Here is a 23,009-nt window from a genome sequence, read left to right on the forward strand (position 1 = left end):
ATTGCTATTAGGTATACACAATGCACAAAGAAATAAGTGCTCTAACAATAAATCACAACTTTTAACACAGCAACATTAAATGAACCCTTTTAGCAGTGATTAACCCTTTGCACTAGTCCTCTGGGGCAGAAGTTGGATTGTTCTCTCGCGGAGGTGTAATTTGACAGGGGGCCCATAACAAGTTGCCTTTCTGCATATGGCTACAACCATGCATACAGTTGCTCAACTGTACAATAGTGAGGTGTGTGATGTATTCCATGTTACGCCCATATAACAAGATAGCCTCCTCATCTAGTATTATAACATGATGAGATGTAGTAGTAGCATGCTTCTGTCTACCAGCCAATCATTGCTCATTGTATTACAGTAAGTCGTCGCCATCTCTCCGTTTGACATGCAGTCATACAATGTAGTCTCAGTCTTCCTTTCTGTACATGATACTATCACACAGTTGTGTTATGATGCACTTTTTGCCTCTCTTACTGGATGTGACATAGTCACACTACTATGTTATATTCTGGAATACAACACACTGGGCAATATTACATTATTATACAGTCACCTGCCTCCCTTACTGGACATGACATGGTCACTTTAGTGTGTCATATTACATTGCAAACACAGTCTTGTAGAGTATATACCGGATATAAATTTAACGTTTTCGGATTCGTTTACACAGCCCTATGAAGAGCCATAATAACCAACAATAAAACAAGTAGATCAGGATTCGTTTAAATGGCCTTTATGGGAGGGCGATTCAATACTAAGATCATTATTCCCCCATGAAAGATCCAATCCGATGACACATGAGCGCTTGCAAAATTATCGGCTAATTGGTGAGGTGTATTTCTTAGAGCACTGAGTGCCAATAATTGTTGAAGGGGGCACTATCTGTGGGGTACTAGCATTTTCAGGGGGACTGTTTCTGCAGTATAGGATTCGGGAGCACAGCGGGCACAATATTGAGGGTGGCAGGATGGGGTGTTGAGAAGGTGTGAGAATGATGGAAAAGTAGGAAACTAAGATGTCTTGTTGTTAAACACTGTAGAGACGAGATGACAAAATAAATCATCATGGTGGTCTGGTCTGAATGGAGAAGATGAGGAAAGAGAACATTTACATCAGAGGAGATGTCACTGGATGTAAGAGGTATGTGGCGCTGTATCACCCTGTATGTATTGTAAGGCTGTATGTTTTCTAAGTATGTCTTTAACAGTAGGGCTGGAGGGAGGGGTTAGGTTGAGAATTTGTCATGGGGGGCGCTGTTATAATTTTTGCCTCAGGCAGACAAAAAAGCTAGGTGCACCCCTGCCCTTGGCCACAAAGCACTGAGGGAAGGGGGCCCAAGCAGAACTCTTGCACCAGGGCCCATGAGTCTTTACCTACACCCCTGCCAATGATCAACTAAGCAGAGCTTCCAATCATCGGCCAGTGTAATAGGCCTTTTTTGATACAGTACAATAAAGGCCCTTTTACACGGGTTGATGGTTGGAAATGAACTTTAGTGGAATATTCCTTTATTTGTTCATTAAAACACCACAGTGATAGGCCGACAAATGTGCAACCGTTTGACATCTGATTGGATATTTATGGGAATGAATGATCGTAGTAATTGATTGCACTCCTATAAAGGCTCCTTAAATGATTGCTGATCGACTTGTTTTATTTGCGCTCGTTATGGTGCTGCATTTGGCTCTGTAAAAGGACTCTAAAACTTAAAATGATAATAAATAAAAGGGGATATATAAAAGGAGTTTATAAGATTAGAATAGACCATCAATGTGTGATTGCCAGGGGTCTGAAACTACACCCCCATCAGCTGAACTATTGGCTCTCAGTGCTAGCCAGTGTGATGTGGCCCATTCTCTGCTCTTCCAGATGCAGAAATGCATGCAAGGGACACTCAATACAACCAATTCTGTGTCCATATAATAGTGCCATACAATGGCTAAATAATATATACTACTATAAAGTGTCCATATAACACTCTCATGTATTTCCCATAGAATTCTGCAATTCAGTTATTTAAAAAACAAACAAAAAAAAAACATACAATACCTAAATACTACTCCCATACTGAGTTCACATAAGGGCTCATGCACACGACCGTAAGTATTTTGCGGTCCGTAATAAAATACGGATGACATCCGTGTGAATTCTGTATTTTGAAGAACGGAACAGCTGGCCCCTAATAGAACAGTACTATGCGGACAATAATAGGACATGTTCTGTTATTTTGTGGAACGGACATACGGACATATGGAAACGGAATGCACACGGACACTGAGTAACCTCCGTGTTTTTTTTGCGGATCCATTGAAATGAATGGTTCCGCATACGGTCTGTAGAAAAAAGCGGAACGGTGACAGGAAAGAAAATATGTTTGTGTGCATGAGCCCTAATACTGCATACAGAACCCACATAATACCACCATACAGTGCCCAGTTATGCAGTATCCAAATCCAGTCCAGTCCTCTGAGAAATGGCCCCCTAACTGTACTGGGCAGGTTACTGTCGCTGTGTATTTTCTGTGATTGTTTCCATGCAGTCTGAATTGCACAGGACAGGAATCTGACGTCAGAAAGTGCAGATGTTTCACACCTTCTCCATCAGCAGAGGGGTGTAGTCAAGTGTCGCCTACAGGCATAAGGAAGAGTCAGACTGTAGGAGGAAAAGTTAACACTTTCCTTTGATCCAAACTTCTGCCTCTATATATAACCTGCAGACAGGGCACTGTCAGAAAAGTTATAGACAGCCACTGCTTAACACTGAACGTACAGCTCAAGCGATATCAAGGTAGGAATATTTATTGTACTGTATGACACGGTTATATAGAATACGATATAGATACTGCCATGTATGTCTTAGGTACAGTTACATTAGGAACTTTGCTCAAGGCTGTCATTATCATTATAGTTGTGTATACATGGATCAATTGTATTAATGTATTGATTGCTTTATAAAAGAATTATATGATTAATTACAGCAAAATCCCAATGATCTGGAAATGCATGTGAATTAATGAATAACTTGTATAGTGCAACAATTGCAAACTAAATCGCCTCAAGGCGCTTTTTTGCAGCCATTGACCGCCTGTGCCTTCAGAAGAGGTGGGTCTTGAGCTTCTTCCTGAAGGCCAGATGGTTTTCTTCTGAGCAGATCTCCGCGGGTAGAGTGTTCCATAGTCGGGGTCCTAGGACTGCAAACCTTCGTTCGCCTTTTGATTTGTAGCGTGTCTTGGGGATATGGAGGACATTCTGGTTAGCTGATGCTGTACAATAGGAATCCCGAATTGACAATAATAATAATAATCTCTATTTATTAAGAACCAACATGTTCAACTGCACTTTATAATTAGATCTATCTATCTATCTATCTATCTATCTATCTATCTATCTCAATTCTATCTATCTGTGGCTCGCCAGACTACAGGGTAGGTGTGGGGGTGGAGAGAATAGGAGTGGTGGTGGTGGCAATGATGGTGGTTGTAGTCGTCATGGTAGCTATTCCCACTCCAGCACTCCCTGAACTGCTTGTGCACTGAAAATGAAAAGAGGGGCACCTCATTTTCTTCCCCTCGGGGCACACCTTGGACTTTGGGGTCTCCTGCCTGGTGGTGGCTGGGGTGCCCTTGATGTATGATGAATGGGTAGTGGGGTGCAATTCAGGAGAACAAGGGAGGTCAGACAGATATGGAGACCTACAATATTACTGTAATCTAGCTGGCCTGGTCATTGGTCTCCATATCCGTCCAGCCTCCGCAGTTCTCCTGCCTTGTACCCCACTACCCGTTCATCTAACATCAAGTGCACCCCAGCCACCATCAGACAGGAGACCCCAAAATCCAGGGTGTGCCCCTCCATTCAATGCACACACAGCCCAGGGAGTGCTGAAGCAGAATTAGACATAGTGTCAACTACAACCACCCTCATTGCCACCGCCATCACTTCCAGTGTCTCCTCCCTCACACCTCGCCTGTAGGCCGTCGCGCCACAGATAGATTTACATGAGATAGATAGATCCAGTAGATGATAGATACATAGATAGATAAAATATTTATACATTATTTTATAAGCAATTGAGAGGATTTTGCTGAATTTAGAATAATTTCTAATGTGCTACGTTCTTTTCGCTTTTAGGATTAAGACTGCTCAGTAGAGGGGGAAAAAAATACAATGTCCCAAGTGATCCCAAACCATGTTTTACGAGTTGGACAGACTGTCTGTATGGCACCTACAGATGAAACTAATAGCTTCAGACAAGTTGTTCATCCAAAAGGGATCTCAATTACCTCTAAATGTTCCTACTACACCTCAGAGAGCTATGTTGGACAGATGACGTCACAAGTAAATGGTCACAGGTTGGCTGACACCATTCCTTATTGCAGACATGAATCTGTGAAGGTCCCACAGCCTTCATTAGGAAATAGTGGTATTAAATCAATGAATGTAAAGAAACCACCAGAGGCTGAGGTCTGCAATGGAGGAGACCCTTTATCCCCATCACTGGACATTTCCATAGACAATCTGAACCAGCTGATTTTGCAGTTGGATCCAACTTTCCAACCCTTGCCTGTCAACTCAGACTTGAATAAGAAAAATCGTGACCCTTCCCCTTGTAGACCAGTGACTACCAAGATCACCAGTCCTCCAGGTAAGAAAATTGCAAGGTAAGGGTAAATAGTCGAGAACTATGCTGAATATTGGTTTCCAAATACTGTAGAAAGTGCCCCCTGAACCTTACAATACAATGCCAGTGTTGTAGAAACCCTTGTTTTAAAACTTTCCAAGACTTCACTATAGAACCATACTAAAACTGATGCTTAAGGTGTTTGTGTACATAGTAAAGTCGTCCAAACCTGCTAATTTCAGCAAGAACAGGGGATTATCTTAGGTATATGAAGGTGTGCCAAACCAAATCTTTGAGAGCACATGCATGCTCAGCCCAGACGAGCTAACCGTGTCTGTGGGAGTCAGGAGAAATAGCTGTTGGCTGAACAAGTGCTGGACCAACAGCTACTGAAAGAGTATGAGCACCTGTAGTGTCAGACATAGGAACACATACTGGCCCATCAAGAGATTTAGTGAAATCATACATATCCGATACTTAAAATGTACAACCCAGGCCAAAACACACACTGGTAGCTCTCGCAAAGTGTTTGCAATCCTATCTCAGTCAACAAACACTGATCAAATTTATGCATGCTTTAGATAAGGAGAGCCCAGAAGGGAGATTTGCACTTTTTTGTTTTGTGCACATTGTAATGGACCCCCCTTGAGATGCCACCACTGAATTATACATTTTATGTGGCTTCAGAAAAATGTTTTAATTTTATATCCACTACTAGTCTACTGCCAGACTCAACAAACAAATTATACAGCCTCCCGAGGGCTTGGCAGCAAATATGAGCAGAGGTGCAGTACTGACTTGTATTTGTGATCGTCATGAAATGCGATGCCTGCAAGGCTTGCTTGTTCTGATTAAATCAGACCAGCCCAGTGAGGCAGCATAAAATATTTGCCTTTATGTCAAGATCCTCAAGAGAGCCATCATATTCCAGGTTTATGCCTGCAGGAGCGGGAGTGGTCTGCGATCTCAAAGGATGTGTAGACAATATGTCTATGATGTGTATGATTAGTGTCATGAGCTTGCATGTTTACCTAAAGAAAACTAGAATTGGAGCTTGTACAATGAAAACATTGTAGTCAAGATTGTAGGGATTGTAATAAATTCATTCTAGACTCCAAATGTTTCCCTTAAAATACAAAGTTGTTTGCAAGAACTTCCACCCTATGACTAGAGTAAGTTGACTCAAAAAAATTGTAATACTAGTTGAGATCGAGCAGAGCCATGTAAATAAAATTTTAGTTGATCCTACTGAGATAATGACCCATTGATGATCATGAGGCAACTGGAATTTACTACTTCAATGCTCCTTTTCTTTTGTTGTAGCAACTGAAAACCTGAAGGAAAAAAATCCTTAAACTCAAGCCAATGTCCAGAAGTTAACATATTATTATTTTTTTCTTAGAGGTAAAGTGTATTGGAGTAAATCCACCAAGAGTGGTTTGTCATCATGAAAATATACAAAGACCTTCCAGTCCTACCCCAAGAGTTGAGGGCATCTTGATTGCTCGTGGAACGGAATCAGAAAACATCAGCCCCAGTGGAAGCCTTATTTTTAGTGAGCCACGGTCACATACATCTCATGACCATTATCAACACCCATCAAATACAGGATTCTACCAAGCCACAGAGACCATTGCCATCCCACGTCAAAGGTCAAATCAGCAAAATCAGTTTATATCTACATCATATGGCTCAGATAACACATACCATACAAGACCATCATTCTGCACCAGGGAGGCCTCCAACTTGTCCACCAGCCCTGGGTCAGACACCAGTTATATTTTGGGAAGGTGAGCAGCATACTTGAATGATAATGCTGCCCCACCAGTGACTGTTCCAGTATCATATTTCATATTTTTAACTATGTTTTTCTCCTTGTTTAAACAGCACCCACTCTCTCCAGTATGATGATACTGATGGTCACTTCAATTCAAGGTTGTCAGAAAGTTCTTTTGGTTCTCAAGGTTCGTTTTCTAATTTACATAGCCCTGTGATCATGTCACCAGCCACACCTATAAATCACAAAGGCAGTTTTGGCCATTTCAAGACATCTTCTACAAAGAGCCATGCCAGCAGTTGCCCACCATCTGTCAACAACTCCACTATGGACATCCCTATCCTTCTTGTCAATGGGTGTCAATTCCCAGAAAATGAGGACATCTCTCCAAAATCTGTTAGACAGTTGTCGAGTGGACACAAGCAAAGAGCATCTTCAGGTTTCAACAAAACCTCATCAGAATCCTCAATCCCAACATGTACCGATGGTAAGTGACACATTCTCTATTCTTGTTGATGCTCCAACTGCTAATAGTTGAGATTCCTGTGTTTTTATGTTTTTATTCTTTACATAGGTAGAAAAAAGGATGGACAGCCTGGCATGAAGTTTGTTATGGACACATCCAAGCAATGGTTTAAACCCAACTTGACAAGAGACCAAGGTACATTGACCGCTTTATGGAATTATCACATCTTCTGCACTTCTGGTTTGAAAAGTTGAAGTAATGTACTGCAAGAATATTTTTAGTTCTGAATTTTCACACAGAATTCCAAGGGAAAAGGAAGTGAATAATGCAAAGAAAGCTGAATTCTACTTTCTGATGCTCTACACCAAGGCTATTTTGTAAATAGAGGGGACATGACTAAGTCTTTCTCAGTAAATGTCAACTGGAGTTGTGAAAAAAAAGCCACAAACTGTGATAAACTTCCTATTAAGTCAATTGGTTATGCTCAAACATTAACTAGAATCGTGATGCCCATTACGTTTGTCATTATTTGAACCATTTATCTCCCCACCTAAGAATGCAGGACTATTATTCAGACCAGCAAAACATTTGCAGACCAGTACCACTTATTCACATTGTATCATTTTGTAGGCCTAAATTTGATTTACTACCAAACAGAAGGCTATCATTCGGAACAGTGAATGAATATATGATAAACTAGACTTGACAAGTTAAACAAGATGTCTATTTATTGAAGCACCTATTAGTAGTGTTGAGCGCGAATATTCGAATTACGAATATTTATTGCGAATATCGCAACTTCGAGAATTTGCGAATATTTCGAATATAATGCTATATATATATATTCATTTTTCGATTATTCGTCATTTTTTTTATTCTAAAAATCGGCAATGTAATGATCGCGTAATATGCGAATATTACGCGATCAATACAGGCATGGGTCAAAAGGGAATATATAGCACTATATTCGATATAGTGCTATATATTAGTTTTTTAGAATATTCGTCATTTTTTTCCATCTGAAGTCATGATTCCTCCCTGCTTAAGTTGCTTGACAAGCAACTTAAGCAGGGAGGAATCATAACTTCAGATGGCAAAAAATGAGGAATATAAAAAAAAAGAATGTATAGCACTATATCAAATATAGTGCTATATATTCCTTTTTGACCGACGCTTGTATTGATCGCGTAATATTCGCATATTATGCGATCATTACATTGCCGATTTTTCAAGTAAAAATAAAGAATATAAAGAATTTTCAAATTCTCGAATATTCGCCGAATATTCTACAAAATATTCGCAAAATATAGCGAATTTGAATATGACCCCTGCCGCTCATCACTACCTATTAGTGTCTAGGGAGCAGATGTTTTGCCATAGATGTCCGAGAGACCTAGAAATGGTTAATGGAATCTAATCTTAGACTTTTTTTTATTTAATGACAGCCATTGAGTTACTGAAAGACAAAGAGCCTGGAACATTCATCATTCGAGACAGCACCTCATACCGTGGATGCTTTGGTTTAGCTGTGAAGGTTCCAGGAACGCCATTAAACACAGGTTGGTTTACTGCAGTGTGTCAGTTATTTAAGATAGTCTCAGTATTCTATCCATTGGTCACTAAATCTTACGTTTTTTAAATTAGACCACCTGGTTGACCATTTATGACAATGATACTTATAGATCCAATAATAATATATTCTTAATATATCTTTGCATATCTGTATGTCTCTAAGGGCTCTTTCACACTTGCGTTGTTGGGTTCCGGCATAGAGTTCCGTCGTCGGGGCTCTATGCCGGAAGAATCCTGATCAGGATTATCCCAATGCATTCTGAATGGAGAGAAATCCGTTCAGGATGCATCAGGATGCCTTCAGTTCCGGAACGGAACGTTTTTTGGCCGGAGAAAATACCGCAGCATGCTGCGCTTTTTGCTCCGGCCAAAAATCCTGAACACTTGCCGCAAGGCCGGATCCGGAATTAATGCCCATTGAAAGGCATTAATCCGGATCCAGCCTTAAGCTAAACGTTGTTTTGGCGCATTACCGGATCCGACGTTTAGCTTTTTCTGAATGGTTACCATGGCTGGCAGGACGCTAAAGTCCTGGTTGCCATGGTAAAGTGTAGTGGGGAGCGGTGGAGCAGTATACTTACCGTCCGTGCGGCTCCCGAGGCGCTTCAGAGTGACGTCAGGGCGCCCCACGCTCATGGATGACGTGTCGCATGGATCACGTCATCCATGCGCATGGGGCGCTCTGGCGTCATTCTGGAGAGCCCCGAGAGCCGCACGGACTGTAAGTATACTGCTCCCCCGCTCCCCACTACTATTATGGCAGCCAGGACTTTAATAGCGTCCTGGGTGCCATAGTAACAATGAACGCATTTTGAAGACGGATCCGTCTTCAAATGCTTTCAGTTCACTTGCGTTGTTACGGATCCGGCGGGCACCTCCGGCAAATGGAGTGCACGACGGATCCAGACAACGTAAGTGTGAAAGAGCCCTAACACAGGGCGGAAAATTGACTGAACAGACAAAATGCTAAAGGGAATGTCCAACCACTAAATCATTTTTAAGAATCGCGTACAATGCTAGAAAATAATATTTTAAAAAAATGTTATTCTCTGTAGGACTGCCAGAGATAACCAAGCTAGTGGGCTATCTCCTGCAGGCCCATAAAGTACAAATGGATCATCAGCAAGCATGTGCAACCTGTTGCTCCATTCATACAGGGTAGGTCATCCCCTTTTACCAATGGTCGGACGCTCAGTTAGATACATATGCCTTAGGCCTCATGCACACGGCCATTGTTTTGGTTCGCATCTGAGTAGTTTTGACGGCTCGGATGCGGACCCATTCACATCAATGGGGCTGCAAAAAATATAACCTGTCCTATTCTTGTCCGCGCCTTGCGGACAAGAATAGGCAGTTATATTAAAAGCTGTCCGTGCGGTTCCGCAAATTGCGGAACGCACACGGACGCCATCTGTGTTTCGCGTTTTCGCAGTTTGAGGACAACAAAACACACAACGGTCGTGTACATGAGGCCTTATCCTGTCAATAGGGGATACATTTCTAACTTGGCACACCTTTAAGTGATTCGGGCTGCATGTAGCCTCCACTAGAGGGGGCTTATAAAGGGGCTTACTGTTTAAAGCTTAAACTCAGTAATAAAGCAGTGTACAGAAAGTTTCTTAGCGCCCTCTAGTGGTGGCTGAAGGAAGCCAGAATTTAGTTCTTAACTTTTTGTCTATGCAGGGCATTTGGCTATCTGCATCAGAAAAACAGAACTGACCACTAATATAACATTTCTGATTATTATTACAAGTATTCTACTGGCTTTTTGGTGCTCTAGCTAAGCTTATAGCTGCACATTCTAGTAGTAGTTTCACTTTGAAGTCTGTACAAAGACTCTATTGTATTTTGAATTGATGTATCAGAACAAGTAATTTGAGTGGGATTTGTGCAGGTACAGTCAGATAACATTAGTCATTCCAGAGCTAGAATGGTAAAATGTCTTCATTGTATCCAACATGTGACTCACAATGTCTCACCCACTCATGGAAACTTGTTACGGTGGGAAGTAGGGGAAACCCCCCACCGTATAATGATGAATGGTGGGATAAGACACTAGGCCAGGAAACCAGGATAAGGGAAGCAGGTCACCTCCTAACGCCACCCTAATCCAATCCCTGACCTCCTAACTGTATCAGCCAGCCTTGATGATAGGGGGCTCATACTCCGGAACCTGGGCCCTTCTGACCCTAATGATCCCTGAAATAGGAGACAGGAATAAGAGGCAACCGGTTCATCCATGACATGGATGAACCGGAGTCTTTCACACGCTTAGCAACAAAGGAAGGAAAAGCCAGTGAGCAAAAACCAGATTGTCAGGTAAGCACCCAGCGCAAACAACACACACTAGAACAACAGCACATACCTGCCACAACAACTGGAGATTTGAACTGGAACCCATGCAAATGGACTGCAATCCAAACACCATCCCGGACTCAGTACGTACTGACACACATAGGAATCAGCACTCCAGCAATAGCTCACTGACATGACTTTTGGTTCTCCGGGGAACCCTGAGACCCCCTTTCCGGAGGTTCAACACACAGGGAAACGCCTTGCATTCATGCTGGACAAACAACACCAAAAGACCAGACATGAAACAACAGCAAGACATACCCCACACCCTGAACATAATCCTACACAAAACATCAACACAGATAAGGTAGGGAACATGGAGGATACAAAAGGGATGACAAACTATGTTCAACAAGGTGGCCCTCATGCTGGACAGATGGAAATGTTCAGGATGGCAGCATAACTCCAGCTCCACCAGAAGCTGAAGTCAACTCAAACCACAGGCTCCAAACACAGTACTATAAGAGCCAAGAGGTCACACCCACACACCTTCACCCCATACACACCAGAAATGGGAAGGGAACCAGACTTAAAGGGAAAGTGTCCAAACATGCTACAAACTACACATTGCCACCAGCAACCAGCATGCACGGCTAAAGTGTCACGGTTCACTAACACCAGACCATGATACAGCCGTGACAAAACTAGTCCATACTATATAGTGGCACCGCTACCATATAAGTAAGAATCAAAGAAAAACTGTTGAGTGGTTACACTTTGGTGGTTACACTTTGGTGCACGGACCAGGTTCCAGCAACCACAGTACTCCAACAACAGAAATCCAGCACTCAAAGGTTAAAAGCATAACAACTGTCTTTGCAGTATGCCACTGGAGTGATTTTAACTGAAACTAAAGAAGTTATGGTATTAACCCTTGAGTGCTGGATTCCTGTTGTTGAAGATCATAGGAGTAAACCTTGAGGCCAGAGGTGTAACTTGAAGCTTCTGGGCTTCACTGCAAAATCTGTAAGAGGGCCTCCACTACCATGTGTCATTTATAATACTAGTGTCTTATTGTGTGGCAGAAGGACCTTCAGGCCCCCTCAGGCACCAGAACACAACCTTTATAGCTACATTTCAGCTATAGGCTTATGTGGAGCCCATAAAGGGTAAGAGCCTACCTCAAGTTAGGCCCTCCTACAGACATTATAATATTATAAGTGTATTATCACATAACAAGGGTGAAACTGGCCCAATGGCCCCACCATCCATACATTCATCAAATGAATTGAAGATGGCGCAAACAGGCTCTACTGTTTCAGGATCCGCACTATGAGGGCTCAATTTTATTTTGGATTTAACTCCTCTTTCCTAAAGCAATATCTGCTCTCTTAACAGGTAATGTGACTAATGAACTCGTCCGACATTTTCTTATTGAATCATCTTCAAAAGGTGTCCACGTGAAAGGAGCCTCAGAGGAACCATATTTTGGTAAGTATGAATGTGACCTGTCTTTGTAGTACACAGTATTGATGTAGACCATCTGTCTGAACATGCATAATTTTTAATTATAGGAAGTCTCTCTGCATTGGTATATCAGCACACCATCACCCCCTTATCATTACCATGCAAGCTGCTCATTCCATTTAGAGGTATGTACTAATTACTGTTTCTGCTAATACAAATTATATTGTCTGTTTCAAAATTATTTAATAATATGAAGACTCATTTGTTGCTAATTTAAAAGAGTTGCATGAGATTAAAAACCTGGCGGCTTTCTTCCAGAAACAGCGCCGCACATGTTCAAGGGTTCTGTGTGATATTGCAGCTCAGCCTGTTCAGACCAACTATTAGTATTGGGAACAGGAGATGTATTCTGAATGTAAGATCTTAACTGATGAAAGTAAAGATCAGTCACCATGCATTTTCTTCTTGCAGCTCAAAATGATTGTGACAGCAGCCCAGATTTTTCTCCTGAGCGTGCTTGTGAATTCAAGACTTCAGCAGGTAAGTGGCAGGACCCATATGTGTGACCATGGTAATCATCCTCTAATTCATAGAACCAGATATTTTTGGAACTCTATAGCGGTGAACAGAGGGTTGCCGCACATGCGTGGCTGCTCTCCATTCACTTCAGGGGCCCCATTCTGGAGATAGGCATGCCGCATACACTGCATGCTCTTCTTCACTTCAGAGGCCCTTTTCTGGAGATAGGAGCAGGTCCCAGAGGTGGGTGCTGCACCTATCTGACATTTATGGCATATCCTAGCTAAAATGGGAAAACCCCTTTTAAGGAGCATTGATGAACAAGATTGTTTTTAATGCATAGGCAAGCTACTGTATGCCCATATCTAGTGCTTCCCAGTTTCAAGACTAGCACCAAGGGAATGTGGTTTTCATGTTTATGGGCACCATCAGTTATCCCAAGTCAAGTAGTAGAAGGTTCTTTGGAGGGTTCTTTGGCTGTTTGGAAAATGTAAGACTCTCACCTAATGTCAGTAGGCTCCTTAAAAGTAACCTAACGTTTGTATTCCCTCCAGCATGCAACGTCTTGTATCTGAACTCGATCAGCACAGAGACCCTGACAGGATCCAGCGCTATCCAGAAATCTGTGACTACCACTCTTGAAAGGGCAGATGACATTGTCCCAACTATTGTGAACTTCAAAGCCTCAGACCAAGGAGTCACCTTGACTGATGTCCAGCGCAAGTAAGGATCTCACTAATTCACTCATTTAAATATTTCATGTCACTTTATTCCCCTGTTATTGTCCAGACTGACAAATCTCTTCACTTTCTTTTTTCAGAGTATTTTTCAGACGTCACTATCCTGCGCCAACCCTCAGCTTTTGCAGTGTGGATCCCGAGCACAGGAAGTAAGTGATAAAAAAAAACCTATGCATATATTGTAAAGTGTAATAAGGAATACATGAAATAGTGAGGACTATATATGTCGACCAGTATTCAAAAAGGCAGCAGGAAGGCTTGAATCAAATTTGCACCATGGCTTCCATTTATAACAGAAGCCACAGCGCAGTGCAGTGCACCAATAGTGCCAATGGATTCCATTCACAATGAGGTCCTAAAGGGTTCTGTCTATGTGTCCATCATTTTTTTAACAACAATAGTGCTGCATTCGTTACGTCAAATCTGCCGAAATTTGCAAAGGAGGCTCCAAACAGACCCTTGTTTGCAGCCTTTAGTCTAGTAAAATCAGTACACCAAGCAGTGTGGAGTTACCAAAGCTCAACATCTACACAGTGCTGGCCTGCGTTCACATGCCAGATCAAGGTGTGTGAAGATGCTCTGCAAAACAGTGGGTTAACACTTGCACCTCTATACCTGTAACACAGGAAGGAAACAAAAAATGAGTTGACTCCTATGTCTGTGCCATTCTGTGTTAAACAGTGCATAAATAATATGGCCCTACTGTGCACAAGTAGTACAGCTATACAGGACCCAAATAAACCCACTATATAGTGCACGACTAACAGCACTGAATGATAAGTCATACAGTATGTAGTTAACACATCCTTTAAAAAAGACCTGTAATCCTTCCTGACATGTCTTTTATAGCAACTAATTGCATCTCCCATGTAATAACAATCTATTCTTATGACTCTGTGATGTGGCATTCCTTTATTATTCCTGCTAGAAGTTATGAACGAATTATTAGCAGTTTGCAATGAAGGTCCAGATGGGTGTTACTAGTTGGGGGGGGGGGGGTCCCTGCACAGTCTGACATTATCCAATCAGTGCTGGGCAGGGACACCCCCCCCTCCCCAACTGGTAACACCAATTTGGACCTTCATTGCAAACTGCTAGTAATTTACTTATAACTTCTAGCAGGAATAATAAAGGAATGCCACCTCACAGAGTCATAAGAATAGATGGTCCAGAGTTGTTATTACAATGGTGATTTGCAACACGCTGTCCCCCAGGGCCCCTATCGCGTCCCAGATGTAGAATGAATGCCTAGTAGTGTACTGTGGCCTAAATGTCTCCTTATGTCACGGTGCTCCTACCTGGATACTGCCGGACCCCAGGCTTTGGCTCCGAAGCACAAAATAAAGGGGGGGGGTTGACTTGAGGAATGATAGAAAGATTGAGTCCAGAACTTGTATGTAGTTGAACAGCAGCTTTACTTGAGTAAACGTTCACCAAAACTAATCTTCAAGCTTTGTCTTGGTCCCAGCAGGCTTTAGCATAAACTGGCAGGCAAACTCAACTCTGCTTTCTCTCTTTCTCTGCTTTGCTGACAGGCTTGCTTAATAACTTGTTTTCCTTCTTTAGGCTGCGCTAAATTCTGCTTTAGTCTGGTTTCTGTACTCCTGATCTGCTCTGGTATCCTTGGATGGCCCCTAATAGAACAGTCCTATCCTTGTCCGTAATGCGGACAATAATAGGACATGTTCTATTTTTTTGTGGAATGGAAATACGGGCGGAAGTAACTTCAATTTTTTTGCGAACCCATTGAAATAAATGGTTCTATATATGGTCAGCAAAAAAAACTAAATTTACACGGAAAGAAAATACGTTCGTGTGCATGAGGTCTCTTGCTGATTTCGCTTATGGTGGCTGAAGAACTATTCCTCTGGCCCCTATGACTTCCAGACATCTTTCTTCATGGCCAGCAGAGCTTAGGGTGCTCTGGCTGGTGTAGGTCTGCCTGAGCATGCCCCTGCTCACCCTCCTCCTGTCTAGCTCAGAACTAGAACTAACTGGAACCTTCTGCCCCACCCTTCCAGCAGGAAGCAGGACTGGCCCACTTCTGCCCAGAGGGGGGAGAATGGAATGGTGAGTTCCATTCTGTCTAACTATAACTCTGCCATTTGCACTGCCACCTGCTAGTGAACCAGGCAAATTACATGTAATAAACAGTTACATAACAAGATTAGGAATGCACAGTGTAGAGGACCTGGACAAAAATATATAAGATGGCATTTAGGTTAGACAATTAAAGATAGTAGCAGGGTGTAGGAGTGATAACACCACTCCAGGGTGTTACAGATTCAAGTAGATGCTAATACAATCATGTCAAGAGAGGTTAGGCTACTTTCACACTAGCGTTCGGGGTTCCCCTTGTGAGTTCCGTTTGAAGGCTCTCACAAGCACCCCCGAACGGATCTGTACGGCCCCAATGCATTCTGAGTGGATGCGGATCCGCTCAGAATGCCTCAGTCTGGCACCGTTTGACCTCCGTTCCGCTCAGCAGGCAAACACCCGAACGCAGCTTGCAGCGTTCGGGTGTCCGCCTGGCCATGCGGAGCCAAACGGATCCGTCCAGACTTACAATGTAAGTCAATGGGGACGGATCCGTTTGAAGTTGACACTTTATGGTGCAATTTCAAACGGATCCGTCCCCCATTGACTTTCAATGCAAAGTCTGGACGGATCCGTCTGACTAACTTTCATTTTCATTTTTTCTGAAAGATAATGCAGACGGATCCGTTCTGAACAGATCCCATCGTTTGCATTATAGGAACGGATCTGTCTGTGCAGACACCAGACGGATCCGCTCCGAACGCAAGTGTGAAAGTACAGGTCCTCCTTAAAATCCGTATTCAATGCTTTCGCAAATTCCCAGAGAGGAACTCAATATTTCAACACTGGACTCCTGCAGGAAATGACATTGGCACATATCTATCTGCCTTGTCATAAAAGAAAATTCAGCTGGATAAGTGCTGAAAACCCCAATGGTCTCGAGTATTAGGGACAAAAAATTACTGGATAAACAAACCTGCTTCTAAGAAGTGAGTCTTTGTGATACTTAAGGAGTGGTGCGGATGGACACGGATAACTGAGATATGGGTCACTGATGGGGTATGAGGCAATAATGGGGTATGTGGCAAGGGTTGGATGACGGTTTTGAAATGAGCAACAATATTTGCCTTAAAAAACTGAACCTAGAGGTATAATTACGATGATGGGGTAAGCAGCTCTGGGTTGTAATCTGAGGAACTTGCTGGGGCATGGTAAGGGTGGAGTCCACCACATTACACTACATTAAACAAAGAATAGCTGGAAGGAAAGTGAATGAACAAGCTGTGACTAATACCACCGCCAGACTGTGTACAGAACACTACACTGCCCTGCCTCATGTCCCCATTCCATTACGTTATGTCACCCAAAGTTATGACACATGGGGCATAGCATGACAGTGGAAACGGGAATGCCGCCATTCCACGGACGTAGAGAAAAATAACATGCACTGTCAGCAATTTCTTAGTGTCATCTGTTCCTGAGAAAACCGGATAACAATCAATATGGCTACCATAACAGCCCTGAATGGCATATTTGCCCAGTTACGTGCAGTGGTGCGCCCCTTTTTAGTATCACTACATTGTTAAATTTGTCTTTCAGATCTCTAAAGTTTTCCATACATGTTAGATAAAAAATTGTCCAGACTTGCCGATTGACCTCGATTTTAGGTCTGTGAGGGCTTCCCAATGATCTATAAACTGCAAATGTTAGGGGAAGGTCATTAGGATAAGCCATTACCCGAAGGGCCAGGGAGTGGGACTCCCCTCATTGACATAAATATGCACTCTTGGCTGGGATGAGTTTGCATATTAATGGTGGAGTTGGGATGAAAGAGGGCTAGGCCTCCTTGAAGGGGTTGTCCAACTTAGATTTTTTTTAATTTAAGCTTTACCTGTGGAATAAAACATGCTCCCCTGTTCGATGTCTCCTTTCACTGGTATTATGGTCCCCAACCTTTGATCCTCCAAACGGACAGGGTCACATGAGCTGCGTCAGCCAATGACTGGCCTTAGTGGTGAGGTGTCCCCAAGCAGCACATCAATGCTGGGTCACGTGCTGTGTGGGGACATGTCACCGCTGAGGCCAGTCTTTGTTTTAGCACATGTGACCCCATCCATTGGGAAGTTTACAGGACAGGAACTGGAAGAGAAGGGAGCTGGATTCCTGGAACAGAGCGGCGGGGTGCACGTAATCATGTTTTTTTCCCACTGGGATTTACATTTAAAAAGTTTTTTTTTAAAAAGCTGGACACCCCCTTTAAACTTTGCAATTTATGCAAAGTATACAAAGTTAGATTTGTGGAGATCTGAAAGGTGCTAGACACTAATGGGCGGTCTTTAGCGCTGTCCTATCCTGCTTTTCAGGTTAGGGCAGCGCTAAAGACCGCCCGTTAGTGCCGGTGATATCACCGTGCTCACTGCTAAGTGGAAGCCTCTGCCTAGCATACTGTGGGAAAGCCCAGTAAGTCACCGGATATGAAGAAAAAGCCTTTGACCTGTGCTATGCAATGTTACAATGCTCCACTCAGAGGGGCTGGAGGGATGAAGAAGGGGTTATGTCCGAGTTCAGCTGTGAACCCGGACCATCCCTTTAAATAACAATAGCCCTGAGAGATTCAACTAAAATGGAAAATAGGTTGTCAATTCTTTTCTGGTCAATTTCTTTATATTTCTTTTGTATCAGTCAGAGCTCCAGTTTTTAGATGCACAGATCCTCTCTATAGCCAGGCGATTTTACATGATGTCATTCTTACTAGCTGACAGTAGAGGGAGCTATTTGACCTGTCATACTTACATATATGTGTGTTTTATTTCAGGTGGCAGAAACAGTGCAGACCTTCTAGGTAAGACATTGTGCAGATTAGGCTGCAGAACCTTTCTCTTGCTTCACAACTAGACAAGCAATGAAAATAGCTTAGGATTGGGTTGGACTGTTTTGGTAATTTCTTTTTAAATATAGACTTGAGTTGGCTTGTGGGACAAATATGAGCAATTAACCCCATGACAAGATTTAGACAATACAAGCTACAGAGACCATCATGCATACATTTTGGAAGAGGGGCAATTGATTCTTAGCATGTACTTAACATGATACAGGATTTATGGCCTACACACTGTTTGTGCGGGTTTCTCAGATCCCCTAAGACTAAAGGGGCAACCCTGATACCTCCTGACTGATAGCCCCTGACTGATAGCTGCTGACTCATAGCCCCTGACTGATACCTCCTGACTGATAGCCCCTGATACCTCCTGACTGATAGCTGCTGACTGATAGCTGCTGACTGATACCTCCTGACTGATACCTCCTGACTGATACCTCCTGACTGATAGCTGCTGACTGATAGCCGCTGACTGATGGCCCCTGACTGATGGCCCCTGACTGATGGCCCCTGACTGATGGCCCCTGACTGATGGCCCCTGACTGATGGCCCCTGACTGATACCTCCTGACTGATACCTCCTGACTGATACCTCCTGACTGATAGCTGCTAACTGATACTCCCTGACTGATAGCCTCGATACCTCCTGACTTTCATATACAGCAGTACACCTGAGTAGATTCCCCTTTCAGGTGCTGCTATATTTCCTTATTACGATGCTAGCTTTCCTTAATAATTTTTCTTAATAATATATATAATATATATAATAATATTACTTAATGTGGCGTTTATTTAAAATTTCAATAAAAACCCCCAAAAAAATGCCAATCACAGTCTATGGAGAAGTGTGACACTGTTCCTGAATAAAAAGATCCTTCTTTCTAACGTTGGACAACCCCTTTACACACAGTATTTGTCCTTTGGGAATATCTGTCCCTTCTATTTTGTATTTTTTTCTAACAACTTTCATTTCTCTTTTAGGATTTTTGCTTTTGTGGCTAAGAATCCAACGGATCCTTCAGACAACGTGTGCCATGTGTTTGCTGAGTATGACGCCATTCAACCTGCCTCACCACTGATTAGTTATCTGACAAACTTGATACAGCAGCAGGAGAGGGTGTAATTCCTGCCTCCTCCACCAGAGGTGTTGCCATTGCTTATATCCAGGGCTATCCGTATATTACTAAAGAACTGAAAAATATGGTATCCAAAACGTTGTGGATACTGGACCTGGCCTGCTGATCTTCAGGACTACTCATCTATAGTTGCTAGTCTATGAACTTTTATAATATCTTTATTTATGGTTGCGTATAGTGGAAGCTATCATACATGGAGTGAACCAACAGTCCTACAGTTTGGAAGTTGGAGATATCACTTTCTGTTTTATGGTAATGTGATGGAACTGTTTTGTGGGCCTGAATGTTTCTCTTCACTGTAGAGAATTTTAAGGCACACATTTAATTTGGTATAATTGTGAATGAAAAATTTTTACAAAAGAAAAAATTATATATATATATATATATATATATATATATATATATATAGTATTGTAGGAGACACTGGCTATATGTTCAAGAAACTAGAGGAGCACATAGTACTTATCATGTATAAAAGTGTAGGAACAACACAATAGTTTGGCCCATGGCAGCCATCAATGGTTCCTCGTCGGTTCATCTCATCTGGGTTGAGATCTTATTGGTTGCCATAGACAACACATTTTTAAAAGGGTTTTATCTTTACATTAATACTTAAGTATTGTAGAAGCAATGTACGGTCTTCTCATAGCAGGATTTTTTTTAAAGGGATAGTTACAGTATTTGAAGGGTTTGTACAAAAGCTAAAGTACAATGTAGAACAAAAGTGTTGTCTGCTTTACACAAATTCTTCTTAAGATGCCGTGACCCATGTTTTAGTTTGGTGTTGTACAGAGTTGTAATAGGGCAGCTATAGAGGAGCATGGGGTTTCACTGTACCACATAAGAAGAACCCCACATGCTGTAATATAGAGTTATCCCAAAGCCTCTAGGGATGAATATCTCTGAGATATGGAGCATCATATGGTGGTGCATCATATGGTGGTCTGTGTGTAGCCTCCAAATACATCTACCGACTCGGCTGGCCTGGCAGCTCTCTCCCTATTTGCGTATAGGGATTAATCCTTCAAACTAGCTGGGTGGGGAAAAGCTGGCTCTTTTTGAAACTTTTTGAAAGTAATACATAATTGTTTGTAACCAGGGAGCTTGTCTGGATTTCGTGCTGCCCATGGTTCAGGCATCACGAATCTCCTGACAGGTTCCCTTTAAGAGACTTGCTTATCATTTTTATATTTTATTTGCCTCCATGCACTTTGTCCATGTTGGACTGGATTTATATTATTTATATTTTTGTATTCTGTAAAATATTTTTAAAGCTTTAATTAAAACATTATTTCATCCATGTGAATGATTGTATATATTGTAGGGCCAATAAATTCATACCTAGAAAGCTTAGGGCCTCTGCCTACCTACCTGCCATGTTTGGAGGTCCAAATTATCTCATTGTTTTCATTTTCATGTCTACTGCATAGACCTGTACTGAGTAATCACTGGTTACTAATCATGTATTAAACTGCTATAGTTTATGTTTTTCTTTCTTGTGCTCATATCTGTTTGGGTATTTTTTTAGGTTTCACTAACTGGAAGCACTCTCCTCTCAGCTTACCTGTGGGGTTTATTTGGTTTGAAAATGTAGGCCCATCAGTTCTTGAACTGATGTATAACCAAATATATAACAAGGACTACCCTATCTTGCATAGTTTATAGTACAGGCCTCTTCATTTGGGACAGACTTCTTTTGGGCTCCTTAAGGCTCCAGAACCTCCAAGGTGACTGCAATCTCTGCACTAGGGGGGTAATCCCCAATTAAAAAAAGTACCAGGACTATACGGTCTGAGACAGCATAGGCTGATCTAGCAGCATGGAGGAGCTAGCATCATAAATGGTGCTATAAATGGATCTATAAACAGAGGTGGAGTCATCTGGGAGCATCATATTTGTCGGAATGCTCATGAAAATAAAGGATGTTGTTATGTACTATATGGTAAGAAACCACATAGTAGCTCCATACAGTGACTATATAGTGATGAATGCTAGTTCCACATAGGTGTTTTGAGGACCGTATGAGAGATTGCACTATAGTTACATCTAGTGACTCATAAGTCGTTGTCTTCTCTGATTGTAGACGTTTTCCTCCCTTTTCTTCTCTGCGTGGCTCAAACCGCTATGATGGCTACTCTTCATGAATACACAGGGTCGGGGAACCCAGTACGGGCTCATGCACATGATCGTGATCAGTTTGGGGAAACACTGTCCGTGACCCAAACTGACTGTATTATAGTAATTTATGATACAGTCAGATGATATCTGATGAAGTGAGTACACTGCAATAGCCCCACAATCAGATACGAACGGACTGTATCATACATTACTATGATGCAGTCAGTTTTGGTCAGGGGAGCCATGGTCAGCCTGGGGGATGCGGACGAAACATGGACCATGTTTATCGGGCCGTTCATGGTCATGTGAATGAGCCCTAAGGGTCAATGTTTTGATATGATCTTTAGTGTGCTGTGTGGATCTCAGAGTCAGGGAATCCAGTAAGGGTCAGTATACTAACAAAGTAAGTAGGTTCAACATTTTAGGTTGCTTATGTCCCTTATGGCTTTCTTGAATCCCTTAAATTTTTCATCAGATTCAGTCTTGTGACCATGGTCTACAAGATAGCTGAAGTTTCTATGTAACTGGCTTTACTGTTTACCTCTAATGTGAAGTGTGCCTCACTACCAAATAACACATGTTTAAATCACAAAAAAGGTCCTGGGTAATCCCTTATGCCTCCCTGTTTCTCATACAGATTGCTCCTCATGCCCCCCTGTGTTAACACACACTGATCTCCATGGTCTCTGCTCTAAGAAAGACTGCTCCAAATGCCCTCTCTATCAAATAGACTGTTCTCGCAACCTCTGTATCACAAGCTGGTCCCCATGCCACATGTCTCAGGCTGTTCCTCGTGGCTCCTCTTTCACACAGGCTGCTCCCCATGCCCCTTCCTTTCTTACAGGGTGCACCATATGATATCTTAATTTTAAAAAAACTACTGTTTTGTGTATACAGCTTCTCTGCAGGTGTATATGTCTCCATGAATTCATACTACAGCACTGTACCTTCAGATGACGCAACATAACTAAGGGCTAATCTGCACAATTACAAATTGATGGCCCAATGGGGTTTTTTTTCTACAAAAGTTAAGCTAATCAAAAATCACTGAAAAAGATTAAAAAAAATAAACCATTTATCCTGCATGATGTGATAAATAAATACCTTGGGTATCATTTTTGCAGCATTTTTGTGCACTTTTGCCCTGCCTATCCCACAGGCGACCTTGATTAGGTGGTACATATAGCTGTTCGTGCTTCTCCTCTGATTGGATGCTTGACCGCACAAGGAGGTAAGATGAAGCAGCACATTATACACTCACCTAAAGAATTATTAGGAACACCTGTTCTATTTCTCATTAATGCAATTATCTTGTCAACCAATCACATGGCAGTTGCTTCAATGCATTTAGGGGTGTGGTCCTGGTCAAGACAATC

At 42.2% G+C, this 23,009-nt stretch overlaps 1 protein-coding gene across 1 annotated transcript; it reads left to right on the top strand.

The window, feature by feature from the left end:
• Positions 1 to 2,650: 2,650 nt before the first annotated feature.
• TNS4 (tensin 4) lies at positions 2,651 to 20,999 on the top strand. Its single transcript, XM_040438957.1, has 13 exons — positions 2,651 to 2,796; positions 4,140 to 4,653; positions 6,032 to 6,419; positions 6,517 to 6,893; positions 6,981 to 7,067; positions 8,318 to 8,431; positions 12,138 to 12,230; positions 12,314 to 12,391; positions 12,678 to 12,746; positions 13,280 to 13,448; positions 13,546 to 13,614; positions 18,318 to 18,344; positions 19,361 to 20,999. Exons 2-13 carry the CDS (start codon positions 4,176 to 4,178, stop codon positions 19,500 to 19,502), a joined length of 2,091 nt encoding a protein of 696 aa, XP_040294891.1. The 5' UTR covers positions 2,651 to 2,796; positions 4,140 to 4,175; the 3' UTR covers positions 19,503 to 20,999.
• Positions 21,000 to 23,009: the final 2,010 nt, after the last annotated feature.

The sequence above is a fragment of the Bufo bufo genome, chromosome 6 (genome assembly GCF_905171765.1).
Source record: "Bufo bufo chromosome 6, aBufBuf1.1, whole genome shotgun sequence".
Classification (NCBI taxonomy): domain Eukaryota; kingdom Metazoa; phylum Chordata; class Amphibia; order Anura; family Bufonidae; genus Bufo; species Bufo bufo.